At 27.6% G+C, this 22,768-nt stretch overlaps 2 protein-coding genes across 5 annotated transcripts in view; both read right to left on the bottom strand.

Moving 5' to 3' along the window:
- Nucleotides 1-432: 432 nt before the first annotated feature.
- Nucleotides 433-8,917, bottom strand: LOC111640850 (zinc finger MYND domain-containing protein 19-like). 3 transcript variants are annotated; one of them, XM_023386923.1, is made up of 3 exons: nucleotides 8,627-8,914; nucleotides 2,828-2,891; nucleotides 433-1,626 (listed from the first exon to the last, which is right to left on the bottom strand). In XM_023386923.1, the coding sequence occupies exons 1-3, from the start codon at nucleotides 8,888-8,890 to the stop codon at nucleotides 1,391-1,393; spliced, it is 564 nt and encodes a 187-aa protein (XP_023242691.1). In that variant the 5' UTR covers nucleotides 8,891-8,914; the 3' UTR covers nucleotides 433-1,390. The 3 variants fall into 3 exon arrangements, with proteins under 3 accessions (XP_023242691.1, XP_023242692.1, XP_023242693.1); XM_023386924.1 differs by having other exon boundaries at nucleotides 433-1,593; nucleotides 8,627-8,912; XM_023386925.1 differs by having other exon boundaries at nucleotides 1,592-1,644; nucleotides 8,627-8,917.
- Nucleotides 8,918-8,970: 53 nt separating this feature from the next.
- The window catches only part of LOC111640847 (zinc finger MYND domain-containing protein 19-like), a 28,090-nt gene continuing 14,292 nt past the window's right edge, over nucleotides 8,971-22,768 (bottom strand). The window contains exons 1-4 of one of the 2 annotated variants that reach the window (XM_023386918.1): nucleotides 19,285-19,545; nucleotides 16,952-17,156; nucleotides 11,162-11,225; nucleotides 8,971-9,958 (exon numbers count right to left, since the gene is read on the bottom strand). In XM_023386918.1, coding sequence (XP_023242686.1) covers nucleotides 9,723-9,958; nucleotides 11,162-11,225; nucleotides 16,952-17,156; nucleotides 19,285-19,367 — 588 coding nt within the window. In that variant the 5' untranslated portion in view covers nucleotides 19,368-19,545 and the 3' untranslated portion in view covers nucleotides 8,971-9,722. Of the gene's footprint in view, nucleotides 9,959-11,161; nucleotides 11,226-16,951; nucleotides 17,157-19,284; nucleotides 19,546-22,768 lie in introns of those variants that run through there. The other variant, XM_023386919.1, reaches the window with a different exon arrangement.

Consider the following 22,768-nt stretch of genomic DNA (forward strand, 5'->3'; position numbering starts at 1 on the left):
ACTCTAAATACCTAAAATTGTTTTGGCACATCGATTGTTGCGCCAGTAACGGGGCAGTGACACTTTTCGAATTTTTCTAAACATATTTGACAACTTACCAATGCGAGGTGGTGCTTTAAAAATATATTTTGGTTTTTCCCCCCATCCAAATTAAATTTTTGGCTCCGGCGCAAAACGGCACGCGCAAGCACCTTTTTTAAGAGCGCGCGTCAAAGGGGTCAGTCGTAGAAGCGTCGGGCAATAAAATCGATTTTAACCTTGCGTTTGTCATTCTTACTACCGCTACTATTACAGCTACAATACTACTACACAGCAGCGGCTAGTGTAGGGGATTGTGTAATGAATCGATTTATGTCGGTGTTAATCCGGAGACACTGAGTTGCCTGTGTTTATTTTTTCCCTAAATAAATAAATAAAAAAAACCCTTAAAAATTTACTTTCTTGTGCCTTTATTTTTCTCTCTGGGCATTGTACAAAATAAATCACTAAAGAATTGTCTAGGAAAAACAGTATAAATCTTGTGATCAATATCTAGTTGTTTAAAATCGAACATAAACTGTCAATGTGTATGTTTTTTTGTATTTTTTTTTTCTTTTGAAATTAATAAATGTTAACTTTCTTCTTTCTCTCTCTCTCTCTTTTTTAAATATATTTGATTGGTTAAAGTATGGAGAAAGTTAAAGTTTTTTTTTTGTTGTTTTTTTCTTAAAATTTAAAAAAGTTAAGAATAATATATATATAATATATGATATATATCATCTTTACAAAGATTTTGGTGCCACTCAGGAACATTGGTTGAAAACTAGTGCAGTATAATGAGCAAAAATGTAGATATATTAGATGATTTTTTCTTTTTTCTTAAATTATCACAACGATTCAGCTACATATAAAATGGCAAAGTTGAACGGTTAGTTCTCTCACACTTACAACAAAATTTACATGGTTTTTCTTTCCTTTTTTAAACATATCGCTGGTGGACCGGGATCGTGGGCAGTAGACACGCCACAGAACTAAGATTGCAATAAATAACTTATCGGTGGACTGTGGCGAGATTTTTTTCCTCGTCCTAGTTGTATCACTCTCACCAGAACCGAAACGGCAGGGAGTAGGATTCGGGCGGAGTAGCGGGGATCGGTTCTCGCTCTTGCCCGCACGGATCCGCTCAGCAGCGGTCGCTCCAGACGGCTGCGGCACCACTTTCGGGGGGAAAACTGGAGTGCCTTCTGGCGAACGTTGCTTCTTGTAAATAATGTGTGTCTTGTTATGTGGTCAATTGCCTCTTCACGCCATTTAGTACAATATTTTCAGTTGGGAGTGAGACAATTAGAAATCAAACTCTGCCTTTGTGTTCTTTTAAAGTTGTTACTGTCCTTTGAACATTTTGTTCGATTCACCGTTCCGGTGGCCTCTCCCTGAGAATCGGTCTGTGCTTTTCCCGGCAGAATTTCTTGTGAACGGGCCAGTCACGTTGCTGGCAATTGGAACCGCAGTAACGGGCTTGTTGGCATCTGCCACAGATGCTAAATTCTCTGGGCTCTTGTTCCAAATTTGTACACGGAGGATAATGGCACTCGTAATAACAGGCTGGCTCTTCTGCAGAATAAACAACCACCAATGTATCACAGCCTTGAAAACATTAAGTTGCTAAAGATTAATGACAACAGAACAGAATTCAACATGCATAATTAGAAATTATGTATGCGCAAATGCAAATCTATAAATTCATTTTTATACTGTATGATTAAATTTAAAGATTATCAACAATTAAGACTGAAAAAAGCAAGTGTTAGCTAGAGTATAAACCACAAAACCAGCACAAATGCTAGCTTAACACAGTGTTTCTCAAACTATTTTATCATACACAACCATAACCGCTATAAGAATTTACCGAAGAACCCCTAATTTGTTCCTATCAATCCTGAGCCAACATACAATTTCCAGTACTTTACCTACTAGAAAATTTTTTTAAAAACAGCACAAAACTTCAACAATTATTTGCCTATTAAAAAGAATTTGGAATAACACAGCAATAGTCATGCTCTATCAGTGGCCAAATGATTAATGTTGTATGTTATACATAAAAATTTAGGACAGCCAATAAAGTTTCCTCCATTATCAATATGCACTTTAGTCTAACAAACCTCAAGGTTCTACAGAACCTAATTTGAGAAATACTGGCTTAATATTGGGAAACTAGGCCAAATGGCAAGAATTTATGGATTACTACTTAAGCCATAATTAAATTATACTCTGAAGATAACCCATAAAATTCTGGCCATTTAACGATTCAGAACATCCGACTTTTGGAAATTTTTGATAACCCAAGCCAAGCTAATTAAACCCAAAAGTAATCAGTGTATTTGGTCATTCTTAAGTAATGATGATATTAGAACGTAGCTCACATTCCATCTTTAAAAGCACCACCATTACTTGCATAAGTAGCATTGTCATCATTTAAAAAAGTATAATACAAGCAATTTAAAAATCTAATGCCACCTTTTGGATATTGACCACTTAAAAATGACCAAATTTCAGTATAAAAATTGGTAATTTGAAAGTATAATTCAGCAATTTTTCCAATCTAACAATTCAAAAAGACAGTTCATATCACATTTTAATTTTAAAGATCTGTAAAATTTTAACAGTTCTTACTTTATATTTCTTAAAATGAATATTAGATTTACAATTGCTTTCACTTAAATGTTTGAAAGAAAGAAAACAAAATGTAAAGAATTCAATTATACCACAACTCTGTAGTCATATGTTAAAATCTAATCAGAATTTAAGTTCAGAACAACATTCAGAACAAAAAAGAAAATCATCTCACCTTCTTCTTCAATTAATTCTCCATTGGCATTGAAACATTTTGTGTTTGTTGTATCTGGAAAATGCTGAAAATAAACTATTTTTATTAATGTCTCTCTTAAAATATCATCAATTTAAAAAAAAAAATAAATAAAATTTTGAACATGGCAATGACAAATATATAGAGCATAATTCAATAAACTACAAACAATTTTTGATTGGAATCACTATCTATATGAATGATTCAGAAATTTCCATTCACAACAGTATTTTTGTTTAACATTGAATTTTAAGATTGTAAAATCCTGGAAAGATCTTGAGTCAGTGAAATATAGTTACTATTAATCTTGGAAAATATATTACTATGACAATGTAGCAGTAGTGCAAATAGGTAAAATACAGGGTCTTCCAAAAAGAACACTGCTATTTTAAATTATTGTAATTATGTTATTTATTATCCAAGAATATTGTAATGTACATTAAAACATGGGCAAATGTGAAACTTGGACAGTTTTCCAATTATAATTTCTCAATGTATGCACCTTGTGTTACACTGCACATCTGACCAATACTCAAATTCTTCCTACACTCACTACAGCACATCCATTGTTACTTCTCCTGCAGCAGCCGCGATTCTACAGCTCCTGCAGATTACTAATGTTGCACAATGACAAGTGATTGACTTTGTGAACTGCTGAACACAACGCCTTCTTTGTTGCAGAGTTGCCATTTTTGTTTATGGCACTTCCTACAGCAATGACAAAACATTTAAATGCAGATAAGAGATGAAACTCAGTTACTCTGTCAACTGGTGTATGTTGCATACTTACTGTAATTATGTTAATTATTACCTGAACTTAAAGTGGTAGCATTCTTTTTGAAGACCTTGTATATTAAAAAAAATCAGATTTATGAACAACATATAAGAGAGAGACTATTTAGAAACTTTGCAAGTACATAAAATAGACATCACGCTCAATTCAGCATTTCAGAAAATCAAATTTTGCATTTGAATAAAACACAATAAGTTTCTTCAATTAAAATTTATATGCAACTTTTTTTTAATAAATATTTACATGAGGAACCCTAAAGGATCATGAAATTTTTAAGAATGTTTGTTTTTACAACTCTAAATTTTATATCCAAATACTGAAATAAAACTTGCTTTCTATTCCAAGAACATAAAATGTGTATGTACACATGCATAAATAAGTTTATATTAATGATTAATTTATAACTGGTGAAAAAAAAAAAATTTATTCTGAATACAGTAATACCTCGACTTACGCGATTTTCAAATCTCATCGATTCGTCTTTTGTTTGAGCACCTCTCGATTATTCACTCCCCCCACACTATTGTTCGGCTTACATGATCAGACGTGTCGCACGGAATCGACACATAAATAACACACAATAAATTGTAGCTATTTCTGTGTTTGTTATATCTACGGAGACTTGAGAGACAACACGTGGTGATTTCTTGTAACCGTGAACGAATCAAAAGACGAGATAAGATTAACGAGAACATTTATTAGCTTACATACATCAGACCTGAATTTTACATAAATTGCGAAATTATACCCAGACTTACGCAAATTCGACTTACACGGTTATCGCTCGGTCCCACCTATCGTGTAAGTTCGGGGTATTACTGTACTGTAATTATTATAGGCAGGACTAAGACACATCTGATGAATTGCAGGTAAGGTGTTACAGTACAAGATAAAGACCACTTGGAAGAGATTTTCATTAAGATTAAATGAGTTATTTTGACAGCAAATGAAAAGTGATTAAATGTCATCCAAATAAATATAAAAACCATATAAGAATATTTGCAACCTTTGTTTGAAGATTTTTGTTGACTTTTGTCAGACACTTTGCTGTTTCTCAATATCTAATAAACAAATCTGCAAAATACTACAGAGTTAATGCAATTAACTCACATATGGAAAAAACTGGTTTTCTATGCTTTGTGGTTTAGAATGAAGCTATGTAGAGAAAAAAATATTTAATTACACTTATTCAAACAATGTTCAGAAAAAAGCTATCATTTAAGATTCTGTTATGTTCAAGAATTCAATTGGTAAAGCTATGCAAGAAAGAGAACTTGAGAAAAAGTAATTATTGATCAGTTTCTAACAAATGGTTTGTTGTTCAACTGATTCCTAATTATTCAAACAACAAATGCATATTCTGAATTTATTGAGAAACTTTTTAAAATATTCAGAATTATTTTATAGTACAAATGTAATAAATAAATATGAATTAAGCACTCTGTTAGAAGATAACAATTTTAACTGTTTTTTTTTCTTAAGTAAAAAAAAAGGTCATCAAAATTTGTGCAAAAACCAACAAAAGTTTCATATTACATAAATGGTCGAAATTTTCATTATAAACTTTGACTATTAAATGTGGAACCCATCAGTGGCAAGTGAATAAAACCATCCAACACCAGAAGCTGATCGTGGGTCTGTGCCTTGTCAATATGCTGACCATATGGAATTTTCTAGGTTTTTGTATGTTTGTAACATCTAAATGGGGGCTAGTCTCTCATAAAATGTCCTTCCTGGGAAGCATTCTTCTTGGCAGATTGTATATGGCAATGCTACTTGATGACAAACAAATCAAGTTACACTGTCTTGATATCAGACACACATTAAAGAGACTTTTAATTAACAAAAAACTTTCTAAATACAAGAAATGTTTAGTTTAAAAATATAGCATCTATGCATCTTCTTAAAAAGTAAGACTTGTCTTTAGTCTGATGTACTTATAAGTTATGCATGTATGCTATACAATTTTAGTACTGCCTTTTTCTGTAGATTATTAAAGAATAGAAGGTATAAATGAGTCTCATACATAAACAAATTATGATAACTCATAATAATTCATGAAGCTAGACTTATTTATAATAAATTATATTTTTTGGAGGACTGTTAGCAACTATGCTTTTTATTATAGAAAAAAAATTTAAAATATGTAGAAAAAATATATATATATAAAGTAAATTATAAAAATTTTTGTTCATTGTTTCTAACATTTATTATTTCATAATAGAAAAAAAATTAAGCATTAGAAGAATTTTTGGTTCTTAGAAAGAGAATAAGTCTAATTGATGTTAATGCTTCTACATATGTAAATTATTAATACAAAAATTTATTTAATGCAGTATTAAATTTTTTGCATAATTCTGACATAAAATTTCTAGGAATCAATATTCAGAGAATATTCTGAGTACATTTATCAAAAGTACATATGACTGAGTACATTTAAATACAAAATAAAAAAAGTGGGTTAAGTATTTCATTAACCTGTTAAAAATGTAATAAAATATTAAAATTAACACAAGTTTCTGATTTTTGAAAACAGGATAATTTAAAGTATAGTTCCTCACATAATTTTTTAAAATTAAAAGTTTATGATGATTTATGATGGATAGTAATACATTCGGACATCTCTCACTTCTTACTCATGTAGATGATCCCAGTGTGGATCATGTTCTCCCACATAGCTAAATATTTTTAGGTAATTAGGCCTACATTAAAAATCAAAATAAATTAGAAAGCAAGCCATTACCAAAATATTTTAAAATCAATTGTACATGTAAAATTAAAATTCTGTAAAGGCAAGAGATATATTTACTGCCATTTTAAAGTATACTGTAACATTTACTTTAAAAGAAAAAAATATTTTAGGACATTGTAACTATTACTAAACAATATTAAAGAAGCTAAGACATCAACAGATCAAAGTTTTTATTAAATTTAGAAAGATCAAATGATAACCATAAGGGGAAAAAAGTTTATATTTTCATGAATGAAAAGTTTCTATTTTCAAAAATGCATTAAAAAGTCAAAAAAATGGTTGCTTAGTCTTTCAAGGTATAACCATAAATCTGCACTTAAATAATTAATATCTGATTATTTGCACAAGTGATCGATAAAAATATTTCTACTGCACCTTTTCAAATACAATCTAAATTGGATGATGATAAATACTGTTGTTATATATATATATATAAAATCAATTTTCATGATAAATTTCAATGAAATCTTTTGAAACTTGTAAAATATTTTATAAACCTATACACTTTTACAGGGATAGTAGGAAGAATAAATCTTACTATTAATTATGAGATTTAATAATAAACTTTATATAATTATGTAAGAACATTTGTATTGAAGTGTTTGCATGTTAGCTCATTATTACTTCTCTTTATAATTTAGATGATGAATTAGAAATTGCTTTTATACATTGAGATTTATGACTAAAGAAATTTTAATATATATATATATATATCTTTGAATCTCTATCAAAAGATACAAATTACATGAAACTGAGTTCCCATACTAAAACATTGTTTATATTCTCTGATAATTTTTTCAAAAACAACAGTTAACACGAGGTCATTTTCTGTTATAAAAATCAAATTCTTCAATTTAAAATTTTTCTATACAAAATTAAATATTACTGAAATAAGATTCTCAAATTTTATTTCTGATGGCGATTACTCATTTTACACAGTAATGTTTTGTAATTAAATAAATAACGGATTCAAGTTCAGGAGTTGATGTTTTATTATTAATTATTTTTTTTATTTTATAAAGATTTAAATCATACAATGATGAAATAACTTCAAAATTTTAAAAGGGGCAAACTAATAAACATATTAAATGATATATATTTACAATTAAACTGGATTTTTCCAACATATTGTGACATCAATAATAAATTCAACATTAAATATTTCAGAAGAGAAACTGATACAATAGTAATTGAAAGTAATTTGAAATGTTTAAAAACTATTCAACAGATTGTTTATGTTAACAGAAAGGTCAATCACTTGTCAACAGGAAACAAGAGAACAAAAGAAGCCTTGAAAATTCAAGTAATTCAAAACAATCAATTTAGAACAAATCACTAATGTAACTATTTGTTTAATAAGTAATTAAAACAAATAACATTAACAATGTAAATATATGAAAAGGAGAACATAAAGTGGTAATTGACTTTTTAACCTAGTTCTATACAAAAACATAAATAAAAAAAAAGAAAAATCAATAAAATAACAAATCACCATCAATATAACAATCATTAAATTTGTTCCAATTTTAATATTAAAATATTTAGAATCAAGATTATGAAGGGTGAAGTATTATGGAATTAATTGAAATTTAAAATTACAAATTACTTTGGGAATAAGTTAATACAAAAATTAGCAACAGTCATTACTGTAAACAAGGAAATAAGATTAAAGTTTACTTCAAAAGCTTCCCTCTTACTAGCATTAGAAATAGTTATTATTAATATCTGTAATACATATTTACATAAGTAATTTTTAGAATATGTTCTGTATTCCTGATGCCAGAAAATATGAAATAAACATCTTCAAATTATTTTTTCAGTTAATTATCTGCAAATAACTGGAAATAGATAGATAGTCTCGATGGGATATTTTCAGAGCAAGCAATCTTTTTCTAACCAACTATAGGGAGAGAATGCTAAAAACATGTCTTTAAATTAGTAAAAAGTGTAAACATTGTTTATGTCAAAAGTAAATATCAAATGTCAAATATGTGAATTTGATAAACTTCAATGAATTACTTATATATTAGACTTCTCTGAATAAACATTTGGAGGATCCATTTAAAAAAAAATTATATTAAAATATGTACATGGACAAGCCATAGTTTTATATGACATTACACACGAACCAAAGTTTAATAATAAAATAAATAAATCTATATCAAATTTTTAGAAGTTAAAGTAATTAAAAACAAAAATTAAACATTACAAATTTTTAAAAAAGAAATGACATTACCTCTTCTACAAGATGATCTGGAGGTAGCTGTTGAATGGCTGCCCAATATAAAGATTGTTCACGTTGTTTCACATGAGGTTCGAGAAAAAAGTGTGCTTTTATACCTAATGGCACTAAAATTAGATTTTCCAAACGATTATCCATACTAATACCGTTTTTATGTATCACTCTAAAACCAGGAGCAATACCACCATAATGTCTTTCCCTATTAATACAAAAAAGAAAAATCAAATATTTAGAAAACATGTCGTCAATAATATACATGTAGTTCTTACTTTATATAAAAATAAATAAAAACTAACAATTTTTAAAAATAGGAGAATTTTTCATTCTATAATAATNTCTTTTTTAAATATATTTGATTGGTTAAAGTATGGAGAAAGTTAAAGTTTTTTTTTTGTTGTTTTTTTCTTAAAATTTAAAAAAGTTAAGAATAATATATATATAATATATGATATATATCATCTTTACAAAGATTTTGGTGCCACTCAGGAACATTGGTTGAAAACTAGTGCAGTATAATGAGCAAAAATGTAGATATATTAGATGATTTTTTCTTTTTTCTTAAATTATCACAACGATTCAGCTACATATAAAATGGCAAAGTTGAACGGTTAGTTCTCTCACACTTACAACAAAATTTACATGGTTTTTCTTTCCTTTTTTAAACATATCGCTGGTGGACCGGGATCGTGGGCAGTAGACACGCCACAGAACTAAGATTGCAATAAATAACTTATCGGTGGACTGTGGCGAGATTTTTTTCCTCGTCCTAGTTGTATCACTCTCACCAGAACCGAAACGGCAGGGAGTAGGATTCGGGCGGAGTAGCGGGGATCGGTTCTCGCTCTTGCCCGCACGGATCCGCTCAGCAGCGGTCGCTCCAGACGGCTGCGGCACCACTTTCGGGGGGAAAACTGGAGTGCCTTCTGGCGAACGTTGCTTCTTGTAAATAATGTGTGTCTTGTTATGTGGTCAATTGCCTCTTCACGCCATTTAGTACAATATTTTCAGTTGGGAGTGAGACAATTAGAAATCAAACTCTGCCTTTGTGTTCTTTTAAAGTTGTTACTGTCCTTTGAACATTTTGTTCGATTCACCGTTCCGGTGGCCTCTCCCTGAGAATCGGTCTGTGCTTTTCCCGGCAGAATTTCTTGTGAACGGGCCAGTCACGTTGCTGGCAATTGGAACCGCAGTAACGGGCTTGTTGGCATCTGCCACAGATGCTAAATTCTCTGGGCTCTTGTTCCAAATTTGTACACGGAGGATAATGGCACTCGTAATAACAGGCTGGCTCTTCTGCAGAATAAACAACCACCAATGTATCACAGCCTTGAAAACATTAAGTTGCTAAAGATTAATGACAACAGAACAGAATTCAACATGCATAATTAGAAATTATGTATGCGCAAATGCAAATCTATAAATTCATTTTTATACTGTATGATTAAATTTAAAGATTATCAACAATTAAGACTGAAAAAAGCAAGTGTTAGCTAGAGTATAAACCACAAAACCAGCACAAATGCTAGCTTAACACAGTGTTTCTCAAACTATTTTATCATACACAACCATAACCGCTATAAGAATTTACCGAAGAACCCCTAATTTGTTCCTATCAATCCTGAGCCAACATACAATTTCCAGTACTTTACCTACTAGAAAATTTTTTTAAAAACAGCACAAAACTTCAACAATTATTTGCCTATTAAAAAGAATTTGGAATAACACAGCAATAGTCATGCTCTATCAGTGGCCAAATGATTAATGTTGTATGTTATACATAAAAATTTAGGACAGCCAATAAAGTTTCCTCCATTATCAATATGCACTTTAGTCTAACAAACCTCAAGGTTCTACAGAACCTAATTTGAGAAATACTGGCTTAATATTGGGAAACTAGGCCAAATGGCAAGAATTTATGGATTACTACTTAAGCCATAATTAAATTATACTCTGAAGATAACCCATAAAATTCTGGCCATTTAACGATTCAGAACATCCGACTTTTGGAAATTTTTGATAACCCAAGCCAAGCTAATTAAACCCAAAAGTAATCAGTGTATTTGGTCATTCTTAAGTAATGATGATATTAGAACGTAGCTCACATTCCATCTTTAAAAGCACCACCATTACTTGCATAAGTAGCATTGTCATCATTTAAAAAAGTATAATACAAGCAATTTAAAAATCTAATGCCACCTTTTGGATATTGACCACTTAAAAATGACCAAATTTCAGTATAAAAATTGGTAATTTGAAAGTATAATTCAGCAATTTTTCCAATCTAACAATTCAAAAAGACAGTTCATATCACATTTTAATTTTAAAGATCTGTAAAATTTTAACAGTTCTTACTTTATATTTCTTAAAATGAATATTAGATTTACAATTGCTTTCACTTAAATGTTTGAAAGAAAGAAAACAAAATGTAAAGAATTCAAATTATACCACAACTCTGTAGTCATATGTTAAAAATCTAATCAGAATTTAAGTTCAGAACAACATTCAGAACAAAAAAGAAAATCATCTCACCTTCTTCTTCAATTAATTCTCCATTGGCATTGAAACATTTTGTGTTTGTTGTATCTGGAAAATGCTGAAAATAAACTATTTTTATTAATGTCTCTCTTAAAATATCATCAATTTAAAAAAAAAATAAATAAAATTTTGAACATGGCAATGACAAATATATAGAGCATAATTCAATAAACTACAAACAATTTTTGATTGGAATCACTATCTATATGAATGATTCAGAAATTTCCATTCACAACAGTATTTTTGTTTAACATTGAATTTTAAGATTGTAAAATCCTGGAAAGATCTTGAGTCAGTGAAATATAGTTACTATTAATCTTGGAAAATATATTACTATGACAATGTAGCAGTAGTGCAAATAGGTAAAATACAGGGTCTTCCAAAAAGAACACTGCTATTTTAAATTATTGTAATTATGTTATTTATTATCCAAGAATATTGTAATGTACATTAAAACATGGGCAAATGTGAAACTTGGACAGTTTTCCAATTATAATTTCTCAATGTATGCACCTTGTGTTACACTGCACATCTGACCAATACTCAAATTCTTCCTACACTCACTACAGCACATCCGTTGTTACTTCTCCTGCAGCAGCCGCGATTCTACAGCTCCTGCAGATTACTAATGTTGCACAATGACAAGTGATTGACTTTGTGAACTGCTGAACACAATGCCTTCTTTGTTGCAGAGTTGCCATTTTTGTTTATGGCACTTCCTACAGCAATGACAAAACATTTGAATGCAGATAAGAGATGAAACTCAGTTACTCTGTCAACTGGTGTATGTTGCATACTTACTGTAATTATGTTAATTATTACCTGAACTTAAAGTGGTAGCATTCTTTTTGAAGACCTTGTATATTAAAAAAAATCAGATTTATGAACAACATATAAGAGAGAGACTATTTAGAAACTTTGCAAGTACATAAAATAGACATCACGCTCAATTCAGCATTTCAGAAAATCAAATTTTGCATTTGAATAAAACACAATAAGTTTCTTCAATTAAAATTTATATGCAACTTTTTTTTAATAAATATTTACATGAGGAACCCTAAAGGATCATGAAATTTTTAAGAATGTTTGTTTTTACAACTCTAAATTTTATATCCAAATACTGAAATAAAACTTGCTTTCTATTCCAAGAACATAAAATGTGTATGTACACATGCATAAATAAGTTTATATTAATGATTAATTTATAACTGGTGGAAAAAAAAAAATTTATTCTGAATACAGTAATACCTCAACTTACGCGATTTTCAAATCTCATCGATTCGTCTTTTGTTTGAGCGCCACGCAACTCTCGATTATTCACTCCCCCCACACTATTGTTCGGCTTACATGATCAGACGTGTCGCACGGAATCGACACATAAATAACACACAATAAATTGTAGCTATTTCTGTGTTTGTTATATCTACGGAGACTTGAGAGACAACACGTGGCGATTTCTTGTAACCGTGAACGAATCAAAAGACGAGATAAGATTAACGAGAACATTTATTAGCTTACATACATCAGACCTGAATTTTACATAAATTGCGAAATTATATCCAGACTTACGCAAATTCGACTTACACGGTTATCGCTCGGTCCCACCTATCGTGTAAGTTCGGGGTATTACTGTACTGTAATTATTATAGGCAGGACTAAGACACATCTGATGAATTGCAGGTAAGGTGTTACAGTACAAGATAAAGACCACTTGGAAGAGATTTTCATTAAGATTAAATGAGTTATTTTGACAGCAAATGAAAAGTGATTAAATGTCATCCAAATAAATATAAAAACCATATAAGAATATTTGCAACCTTTGTTTGAAGATTTTTGTTGACTTTTGTCAGACACTTTGCTGTTTCTCAATATCTAATAAACAAATCTGCAAGATACTACAGAGTTAATGCAATTAACTCACATATGGAAAAAACTGGTTTTCTATGCTTTGTGGTTTAGAATGAAGCTATGTAGAGAAAAAAATATTTAATTACACTTATTCAAACAATGTTCAGAAAAAAGTTATCATTTAAGATTCTGTTATGTTCAAGAATTCAATTGGTAAAGCTATGCAAGAAAGAGAACTTGAGAAAAAGTAATTATTGATCAGTTTCTAACAAATGGTTTGTTGTTCAACTGATTCCTAATTATTCAAACAACAAATGCATATTCTGAATTTATTGAGAAACTTTTTAAAATATTCAGAATTATTTTATAGTACAAATGTAATAAATAAATATGAATTAAGCACTCTGTTAGAAGATAACAATTTTAACTGTTTTTTTTCTTAAGTAAAAAAAAAGGTCATCAAAATTTGTGCAAAAACCAACAAAAGTTTCATATTACATAAATGGTCGAAATTTTCATTATAAACTTTGACTATTAAATGTGGAACCCATCAGTGGCAAGTGAATAAAACCATCCAACACCAGAAGCTGATCGTGGGTCTGTGCCTTGTCAATATGCTGACCATATGGAATTTTCTAGGTTTTTGTATGTTTGTAACATCTAAATGGGGCTAGTCTCTCATAAAATGTCCTTCCTGGGAAGCATTCTTCTTGGCAGATTGTATATGGCAATGCTACTTGATGACAAACAAATCAAGTTACACTGTCTTGATATCAGACACACATTAAAGAGACTTTTAATTAACAAAAAACTTTCTAAATACAAGAAATGTTTAGTTTAAAAATATAGCATCTATGCATCTTCTTAAAAAGTAAGACTTGTCTTTAGTCTGAAGTACTTATAAGTTATGCATGTATGTTATACAATTTTAGTACTGCCTTTTTCTGTAGATTATTAAAGAACAGAAGGTATAAATGAGTCTCATACATAAACAAATTATGATAACTCATAATAATTCATGAAGCTAGACTTATTTATAATAAATTATATTTTTTGGAGGACTGTTAGCAACTATGCTTTTTATTATAGAAAAAAAATTTAAAATATGTAGAAAATATATATATATATAAAGTAAATTATAAAAATTTTTGTTCATTGTTTCTAACATTTATTATTTCATAATAGAAAAAAAATTAAGCATTAGAAGAATTTTTGGTTCTTAGAAAGAGAATAAGTCTAATTGATGTTAATGCTTCTACATATGTAAATTATTAATACAAAAATTTATTTAATGCAGTATTAAATTTTTTGCATAATTCTGACATAAAATTTCTAGGAATCAATATTCAGAGAATATTCTGAGTACATTTATCAAAAGTACATATGACTGAGTACATTTAAATACAAAATAAAAAAAGTGGGTTAAGTATTTCATTAACCTGTTAAAAATGTAATAAAATATTAAAATTAACACAAGTTTCTGATTTTTGAAAACAGGATAATTTAAAGTATAGTTCCTCACATAATTTTTTAAAATTAAAAGTTTATGATGATTTATGATGGATAGTAATACATTCGGACATCTCTCACTTCTTACTCATGTAGATGATCCCAGTGTGGATCATGTTCTCCCACATAGCTAAATATTTTTAGGTAATTAGGCCTACATTAAAAATCAAAATAAATTAGAAAGCAAGCCATTACCAAAATATTTTAAAATCAATTGTACATGTAAAATTAAAATTCTGTAAAGGCAAGAGATATATTTACTGCCATTTTAAAGTATACTATAACATTTACTTTAAAAGAAAAAAATATTTTAGGACATTGTAACCATTACTAAACAATATTAAAGAAGCTAAGACATCAACAGATCAAAGTTTTTATTAAATTTAGAAAGATCAAATGATAACCATAAGGGGAAAAAAAGTTTATATTTTCTTGAATTTATAAACAAAAATGCATTAAAAAGTCAAAAAAATGGTTGCTTAGTCTTTCAAGGTATAACCATAAATCTGCACTTAAATAATTAATGTCTGATTATTTGCACAAGTGATCGATAAAAATATTTCTACTGCACCTTTTCAAATACAATCTAAATTGGATGATGATAAATACTGTTGTTATATATATATATATAAAATCAATTTTCATGATAAATTTCAATGAAATCTTTTGAAACTTGTAAAATATTTTATAAACCTATACACTTTTACAGGGATAGTAGGAAGAATAAATCTTACTATTAATTATGAGATTTAATAATAAACTTTATATAATTATGTAAGAACATTTGTATTGAAGTGTTTGCATGTTAGCTCATTATTACTTCTCTTTATAATTTAGATGATGAATTAGAAATTGCTTTTATACATTGAGATTTATGACTAAAGAAATTTTAATATATATCTCTTTTTGAATCTCTATCAAAAGATACGAATTACATGAAATTGAGTTCCCATACTAAACATTGTTTATATTCTCTGATAATTTTTTCAAAAACTACAGTTAACACAAGGTCATTTTCTGTTATAAAAATCAAATTCTTCAATTTAAAATTTTTCTATACAAAATTAAATATTACTGAAATAAGATTCTCAAATTTTATTTCTGATGGCGATTACTCATTTTACACAGTAATGTTTTGTAATTAAATAAATAACGGATTCAAGTTCAGGAGTTGATGTTTTATTATTAATTATTTTTTTTATTTTATAAAGATTTAAATCATACAATGATGAAATAACTTCAAAATTTTAAAAAAGGGGCAAACTAATAAACATATTAAATGATATATATTTACAATTAAACTGGATTTTTCCAACATATTGTGACATCAATAATAAATTCAACATTAAATATTTCAGAAGAGAAACTGATACAATAGTAATTGAAAGTAATTTGAAATGTTTAAAAACTATTCAACAGATTGTTTATGTTAACAGAAAGGTCAATCACTTGTCAACAGGAAACAAGAGAACAAAAGAAGCCTTGAAAATTCAAGTAATTCAAAACAATCAATTTAGAACAAATCACTAATGTAACTATTTGTTTAATAAGTAATTAAAACAAATAACATTAACAATGTAAATATATGAAAAGGAGAACATAAAGTGGTAATTGACTTTTTAACCTAGTTCTATACAAAAACATAAATAAAAAAAAAGAAAAATCAATAAAATAACAAATCACCATCAATATAACAATCATTAAATTTGTTCCAATTTTAATATTAAAATATTTAGAATCAAGATTATGAAGGGTGAAGTATTATGGAATTAATTGAAATTTAAAATTACAAATTACTTTGGGAATAAGTTAATACAAAAATTAGCAACAGTCATTACTGTAAACAAGGAAATAAGATTAAAGTTTACTTCAAAAGCTTCCCTCTTACTAGCATTAGAAATAGTTATTATTAATATCTGTAATACATATTTACATAAGTAATTTTTAGAATATGTTCTGTATTCCTGATGCCAGAAAATATGAAATAAACATCTTCAAATTATTTTTTCAGTTAATTATCTGCAAATAACTGGAAATAGATAGATAGTCTCGATGGGATATTTTCAGAGCAAGCAATCTTTTTCTAACCAACTATAGGGAGAGAATGCTAAAAACATGTCTTTAAATTAGTAAAAAGTGTAAACATTGTTTATGTCAAAAGTAAATATCAAATGTCAAATATGTGAATTTGATAAACTTCAATGAATTACTTATATATTAGACTTCTCTGAATAAACATTTGGAGGATCCATTTAAAAAAAAATTATATTAAAATATGTACATGGACAAGCCATAGTTTTATATGACATTACACACGAACCAAAGTTTAATAATAAAATAAATAAATCTATATCAAATTTTTAGAAGTTAAAGTAATTAAAAACAAAAATTAAACATTACAAATTTTTAAAAAAGAAATGACATTACCTCTTCTACAAGATGATCTGGAGGTAGCTGTTGAATGGCTGCCCAATATAAAGATTGTTCACGTTGTTTCACATGAGGTTCGAGAAAAAAGTGTGCTTTTATACCTAATGGCACTAAAATTAGATTTTCCAAACGATTATCCATACTAATACCGTTTTTATGTATCACTCTAAAACCAGGAGCAATACCACCATAATGTCTTTCCCTATTAATACAAAAAAGAAAAATCAAATATTTAGAAAACATGTCGTCAATAATATACATGTAGTTCTTACTTTATATAAAAATAAATAAAAACTAACAATTTTTAAAAATAGGAGAATTTTTCATTCTATAATAATTATATATTTAGAAAATTAGAATATATGATGTATTTATTATTAATAATTTGTATTTTATAGATGTTCATTTATAAATTATTAAGATTGGTTTTCCAAATTCATCATCATCATCTTCAAGTGAAAATTACACTAGAATTTCAAAACAAGACAAAACTGCACATGTATTACAGTAATATACCACTTAATAATAATATAATTGTAATAAAAGTAAGTTTAATGCAGCAATTAAACTGAAGCTATCTAAATATAAAAGTCAACTCTTTTAATATTAAAAAGTCAAATTATATATATATAATATATATAAACTGTTTTTTGACCTAATTTTAATAATATTCTTAGTTAGTTTTGTACTAATTGTATGACAAAGTTTCGGACTTCAAGATCACATTTAATCTTATCTAAGCATTTTATTACTATTGGCAAATCATTAACAAGCAGGATAAACTAATTTGTATCAACATCGATAATCATATCAAGAAAAAAAATAATTTGGATAAAACGATTAATTTCAAGAGATATTTTTTAGAAAAAGCCTTCCGTTTCATGTAAAATTAATACAACTTAAAAATAATTTTGTAGCTAAAGTTTGATATAATGACACAATTAAGGTAATAATAAAGCACTTAACTTGCTTTTTTCTATGCACAAAATTTCTCTTTGGTTGCATTGTACACATTTATCGCTGTATAAAAAGTAGATAATAGCTAAGATATTTATTCGACCATTCATAAGTTAACAAATTTCATACATCTTCATAAATATTAATAAGTATTTCTGTATTATTTACAAACATTGCAACATCCTTCCTCCATAACAGAACAAAGCATTCTCCATTGGCAAAAGTGGGAGATGAGATAAATAAAAAAAATTAGAGATAAGAACGTTTTCAAATTTAATACTTTACTATAAAATTTATTTTTCACAATTATTGAACAAATAAACAAATGTTGAGTGATCATAAAACAAATTATAAATGATAAGAATCAAAAGAACATTTTAAATATTCTCTTAAGGGTATATTTAAAAAACAAAATTTAGCTTTTTATCTAGATATTTATTATAATTACAATACCATTGTTCTAGAAATATGAAGCACAGTTCTTCAAAGATCAAATTTCTGGAACAAAATTTAGCTGTACGAGATTTTTGATAAGAATGATTTTCTATTAAAACAAGTATAAAAACCTAGAAATTATCAAAAGAGAATAGTGTACAAAGTCTATTAATCATCATCATCATAATTTAGAATGTTATAATACAATAAACATGTTAGAATTTTCAAAAGATAAAGTTAAACTGCTTCAAAAATACCTAGTTATATTAAATTTCTCTACAATTCACACTCTTCTATGCTTTATTTTTCTCATTATATATCAACCAATATTATATTATTATTCAGTAGGTCTACAGATACAAACTGATCAATAGAAAGCATATGTAATCAAAGACTCGTCTCGAGTAAATAAATATTTTCAATACGTCTTTTGCAGAACATGCCTTTAAATTTTATTACCAATTACATCAAAAAATTCAAAAATCAATAATATATACAACAATTTTCCAACACTTGAATTTCAACATTCTATAATATAAATAAGATAAAGTATTCCATTAATCTTTAAATCAAGATATATTAAAGAAATTTACACTGATAATTAGTTTAGCCAATGTAGAACTACTTCTGCATTATAATGAATAACAAAAGAAATTCCTGATTGGGTAAACTAAAAAAAAAAAAAAATATACCACCAGCAATACAAATTCGTTTTAAATTTCTTGGTTTAAAGATTAGAAAAAAACAGGAGACAAAAGAAAAAATATGAAGAAACTATATACTATTTCATTGAAGAGTCAGGATGACTCAAGACCTTAAAGCATCAGCCAATCACGCAGAAGGCATTTTCTCATACTTTGTCTTGATCGACCTTATGTGGTTCTGGATTTTCTTTGCCATTTCATCCCACCAATTCCAATGTCCATTTAGTCACCTACCTATTAAATGAATACCTGGGGATGATTCCAATGGAATAAAAAGGCAACCGGAATGCAGATCTAGCCCCATTGTCTCTTAACATCACTGGCTTCAGAAGAGTGGATCTGTACACTCATTGTTCCTATATGCCTAAAGAGTATATGAAGAGAGACTGTTACCTTTTACACTATTTCCTTAAGTACACCATCTTTAGAAAAATCAAAAATTTCTAGTAATCATTTTAGAATTATGACAAGATTATCAGAGTTTCACCTAAAAGGTATAATTAAGAATTTTCTTTAAAAAAATTCATTTTTGAATCAAACTTTTTATAAAAATGGAAAAAGTAATATGTAATAATCAAAATTTATTCTTTAGAAAACACACTCATTTAATTTTAGATATCTTTTACACACTGATAATTATAACATTTAATTTCATTATTAATAGAATATTTATTACAAAGTCCACTTTTTTAATCTCAATTTGTTCACAGCAATAAATCTCGATTACATAATTTTCAAGCTCTTTCATGCGATAAAATTTAAGTGTTTTTAGCCTTTACACTATTAAAAAACACACGTTTTAATATATAATTATATAATAAAAAGCTAAAAATTAAAAGTCTACACACTGATTTCTAATAATGACACAAGGTTATATCTAAATCGAGTATTGGAAGAAGTGAAGGTCCAGATAACATAATTGACAATGCATCCACATGGCAAGCAGGAGTTGTGGATTCGAGTCCCACTTCGAGCAGATTCTTTTCTTCTGGAACTTACTAAATTTAATAATTAATTTAGAAAGAGATAGTGCTTAATGCTTACCTCTAGATCAAATTACTTGACATTTAATTAGCAATTAGTAGCATTAATGTAGCTAGAAATGATTGTCTGGCATTAATCTAAAAATCAGGTTCATGGATGTTTATATTTGTACGACTTAAAATTATGAAATTAAAAATTATATATGTTATTACAACTGATTACATATAGGTTTGATACAAGATTGATAATCATATTTAGGCTTTCTGTAATGTATATTTATAATTTTGAAGATATTATCTGCATTCTAGGTGTAACCTATATTTAATTTTAAAATGACTAAGTTAAAAAAACTTTAAGAGATATCTAGTTTAAGAAAGAATGCAGCATTTTCTAGTTTATAAAAGTACAATTTAAAATTATTATAAAAAAAAAATTTGTAACCAATTAAGAATCACCTATTGTCAAGAGTTTTCAACATGAAAAAATAACAGAAAAAGCAGATGATAAAAACCCTACATTTTATACACAGTCTTAAAAAATTAATTGATGTTTACTTAAGATAAGAACTTCACAATAACTTTCTTCCTCTAAAAAAATATTTCAAGGAGGGGAAAAAGTTACTTTTAAGAACATTCATCTACAGAAATCATCTCATTAAAAAATTTTTTAAACTAATTTTTCTACTAATCTCAATTATATGATTTATTCACACACATACAAATTTTAAGTACATGTGTCATCATTCTGATAAGACTATGGAATAAGCAGTTCGAGTAATATATTTGCAAATATATGCAACCTTGACAGAATGCAGTATGGAGTTCAAAATACTGCCAAATGCATTCAGATTGTTTAATGGCTCATAGTTTTTAAAAATTTTATAATTCTAAGCCTCTCCTACTAAATTAATTAACCAAATATAAAAAATAATAAAAATTAATAATTCTTATTGTTCCAGAAAAGTTCCATTATCTTAACTTTAATAAAAAGACACTAAAAAAGAAAAATCTTCAAATTACATAAACTTAAAAAAATATATTTATAATATTTATTTTTAGAAGTTTACAATTTGAATGGGAATATTTATTACTTCTATGATATTTTGCTGAAAATTCTTTAATAGTAAGCATTAAAAAATTATTATTTTATACAGAAATATGAGATCAAAATGTAAGGATCTTTAATCTTTATATTTTTNTTGAGAAAAAGTAATTATTGATCAGTTTCTAACAAATGGTTTGTTGTTCAACTGATTCCTAATTATTCAAACAACAAATGCATATTCTGAATTTATTGAGAAACTTTTTAAAATATTCAGAATTATTTTATAGTACAAATGTAATAAATAAATATGAATTAAGCACTCTGTTAGAAGATAACAATTTTAACTGTTTTTTTTCTTAAGTAAAAAAAAAGGTCATCAAAATTTGTGCAAAAACCAACAAAAGTTTCATATTACATAAATGGTCGAAATTTTCATTATAAACTTTGACTATTAAATGTGGAACCCATCAGTGGCAAGTGAATAAAACCATCCAACACCAGAAGCTGATCGTGGGTCTGTGCCTTGTCAATATGCTGACCATATGGAATTTTCTAGGTTTTTGTATGTTTGTAACATCTAAATGGGGCTAGTCTCTCATAAAATGTCCTTCCTGGGAAGCATTCTTCTTGGCAGATTGTATATGGCAATGCTACTTGATGACAAACAAATCAAGTTACACTGTCTTGATATCAGACACACATTAAAAAGACTTTTAATTAACAAAAAACTTTCTAAATACAAGAAATGTTTAGTTTAAAAATATAGCATCTATGCATCTTCTTAAAAAGTAAGACTTGTCTTTAGTCTGAAGTACTTATAAGTTATGCATGTATGTTATACAATTTTAGTACTGCCTTTTTCTGTAGATTATTAAAGAATAGAAGGTATAAATGAGTCTCATACATAAACAAATTATGATAACTCATAATAATTCATGAAGCTAGACTTATTTATAATAAATTATATTTTTTGGAGGACTGTTAGCAACTATGCTTTTTATTATAGAAAAAAAATTTAAAATATGTAGAAAAAATATATATATATAAAGTAAATTATAAAAATTTTTGTTCATTGTTTCTAACATTTATTATTTCATAATAGAAAAAAAATTAAGCATTAGAAGAATTTTTGGTTCTTAGAAAGAGAATAAGTCTAATTGATGTTAATGCTTCTACATATGTAAATTATTAATACAAAAATTTATTTAATGCAGTATTAAATTTTTTGCATAATTCTGACATAAAATTTCTAGGAATCAATATTCATAGAATATTCTGAGTACATTTATCAAAAGTACATATGACTGAGTACATTTAAATACAAAATAAAAAAAGTGGGTTAAGTATTTCATTAACCTGTTAAAAATGTAATAAAATATTAAAATTAACACAAGTTTCTGATTTTTGAAAACAGGATAATTTAAAGTATGGTTCCTCACATAATTTTTTAAAATTAAAAGTTTATGATGATTTATGATGGATAGTAATACATTCGGACATCTCTCACTTCTTACTCATGTAGATGATCCCAGTGTGGATCATGTTCTCCCACATAGCTAAATATTTTTAGGTAATTAGGCCTACATTAAAAATCAAAATAAATTAGAAAGCAAGCCATTACCAAAATATTTTAAAATCAATTGTACATGTAAAATTAAAATTCTGTAAAGGCAAGAGATATATTTACTGC

This window comes from Centruroides sculpturatus, unplaced genomic scaffold (assembly GCF_000671375.1).
Source record: "Centruroides sculpturatus isolate CEXI.00-Female unplaced genomic scaffold, Cexi_2.0 scaffold1509, whole genome shotgun sequence".
Lineage (NCBI taxonomy): Eukaryota > Metazoa > Arthropoda > Arachnida > Scorpiones > Buthidae > Centruroides > Centruroides sculpturatus.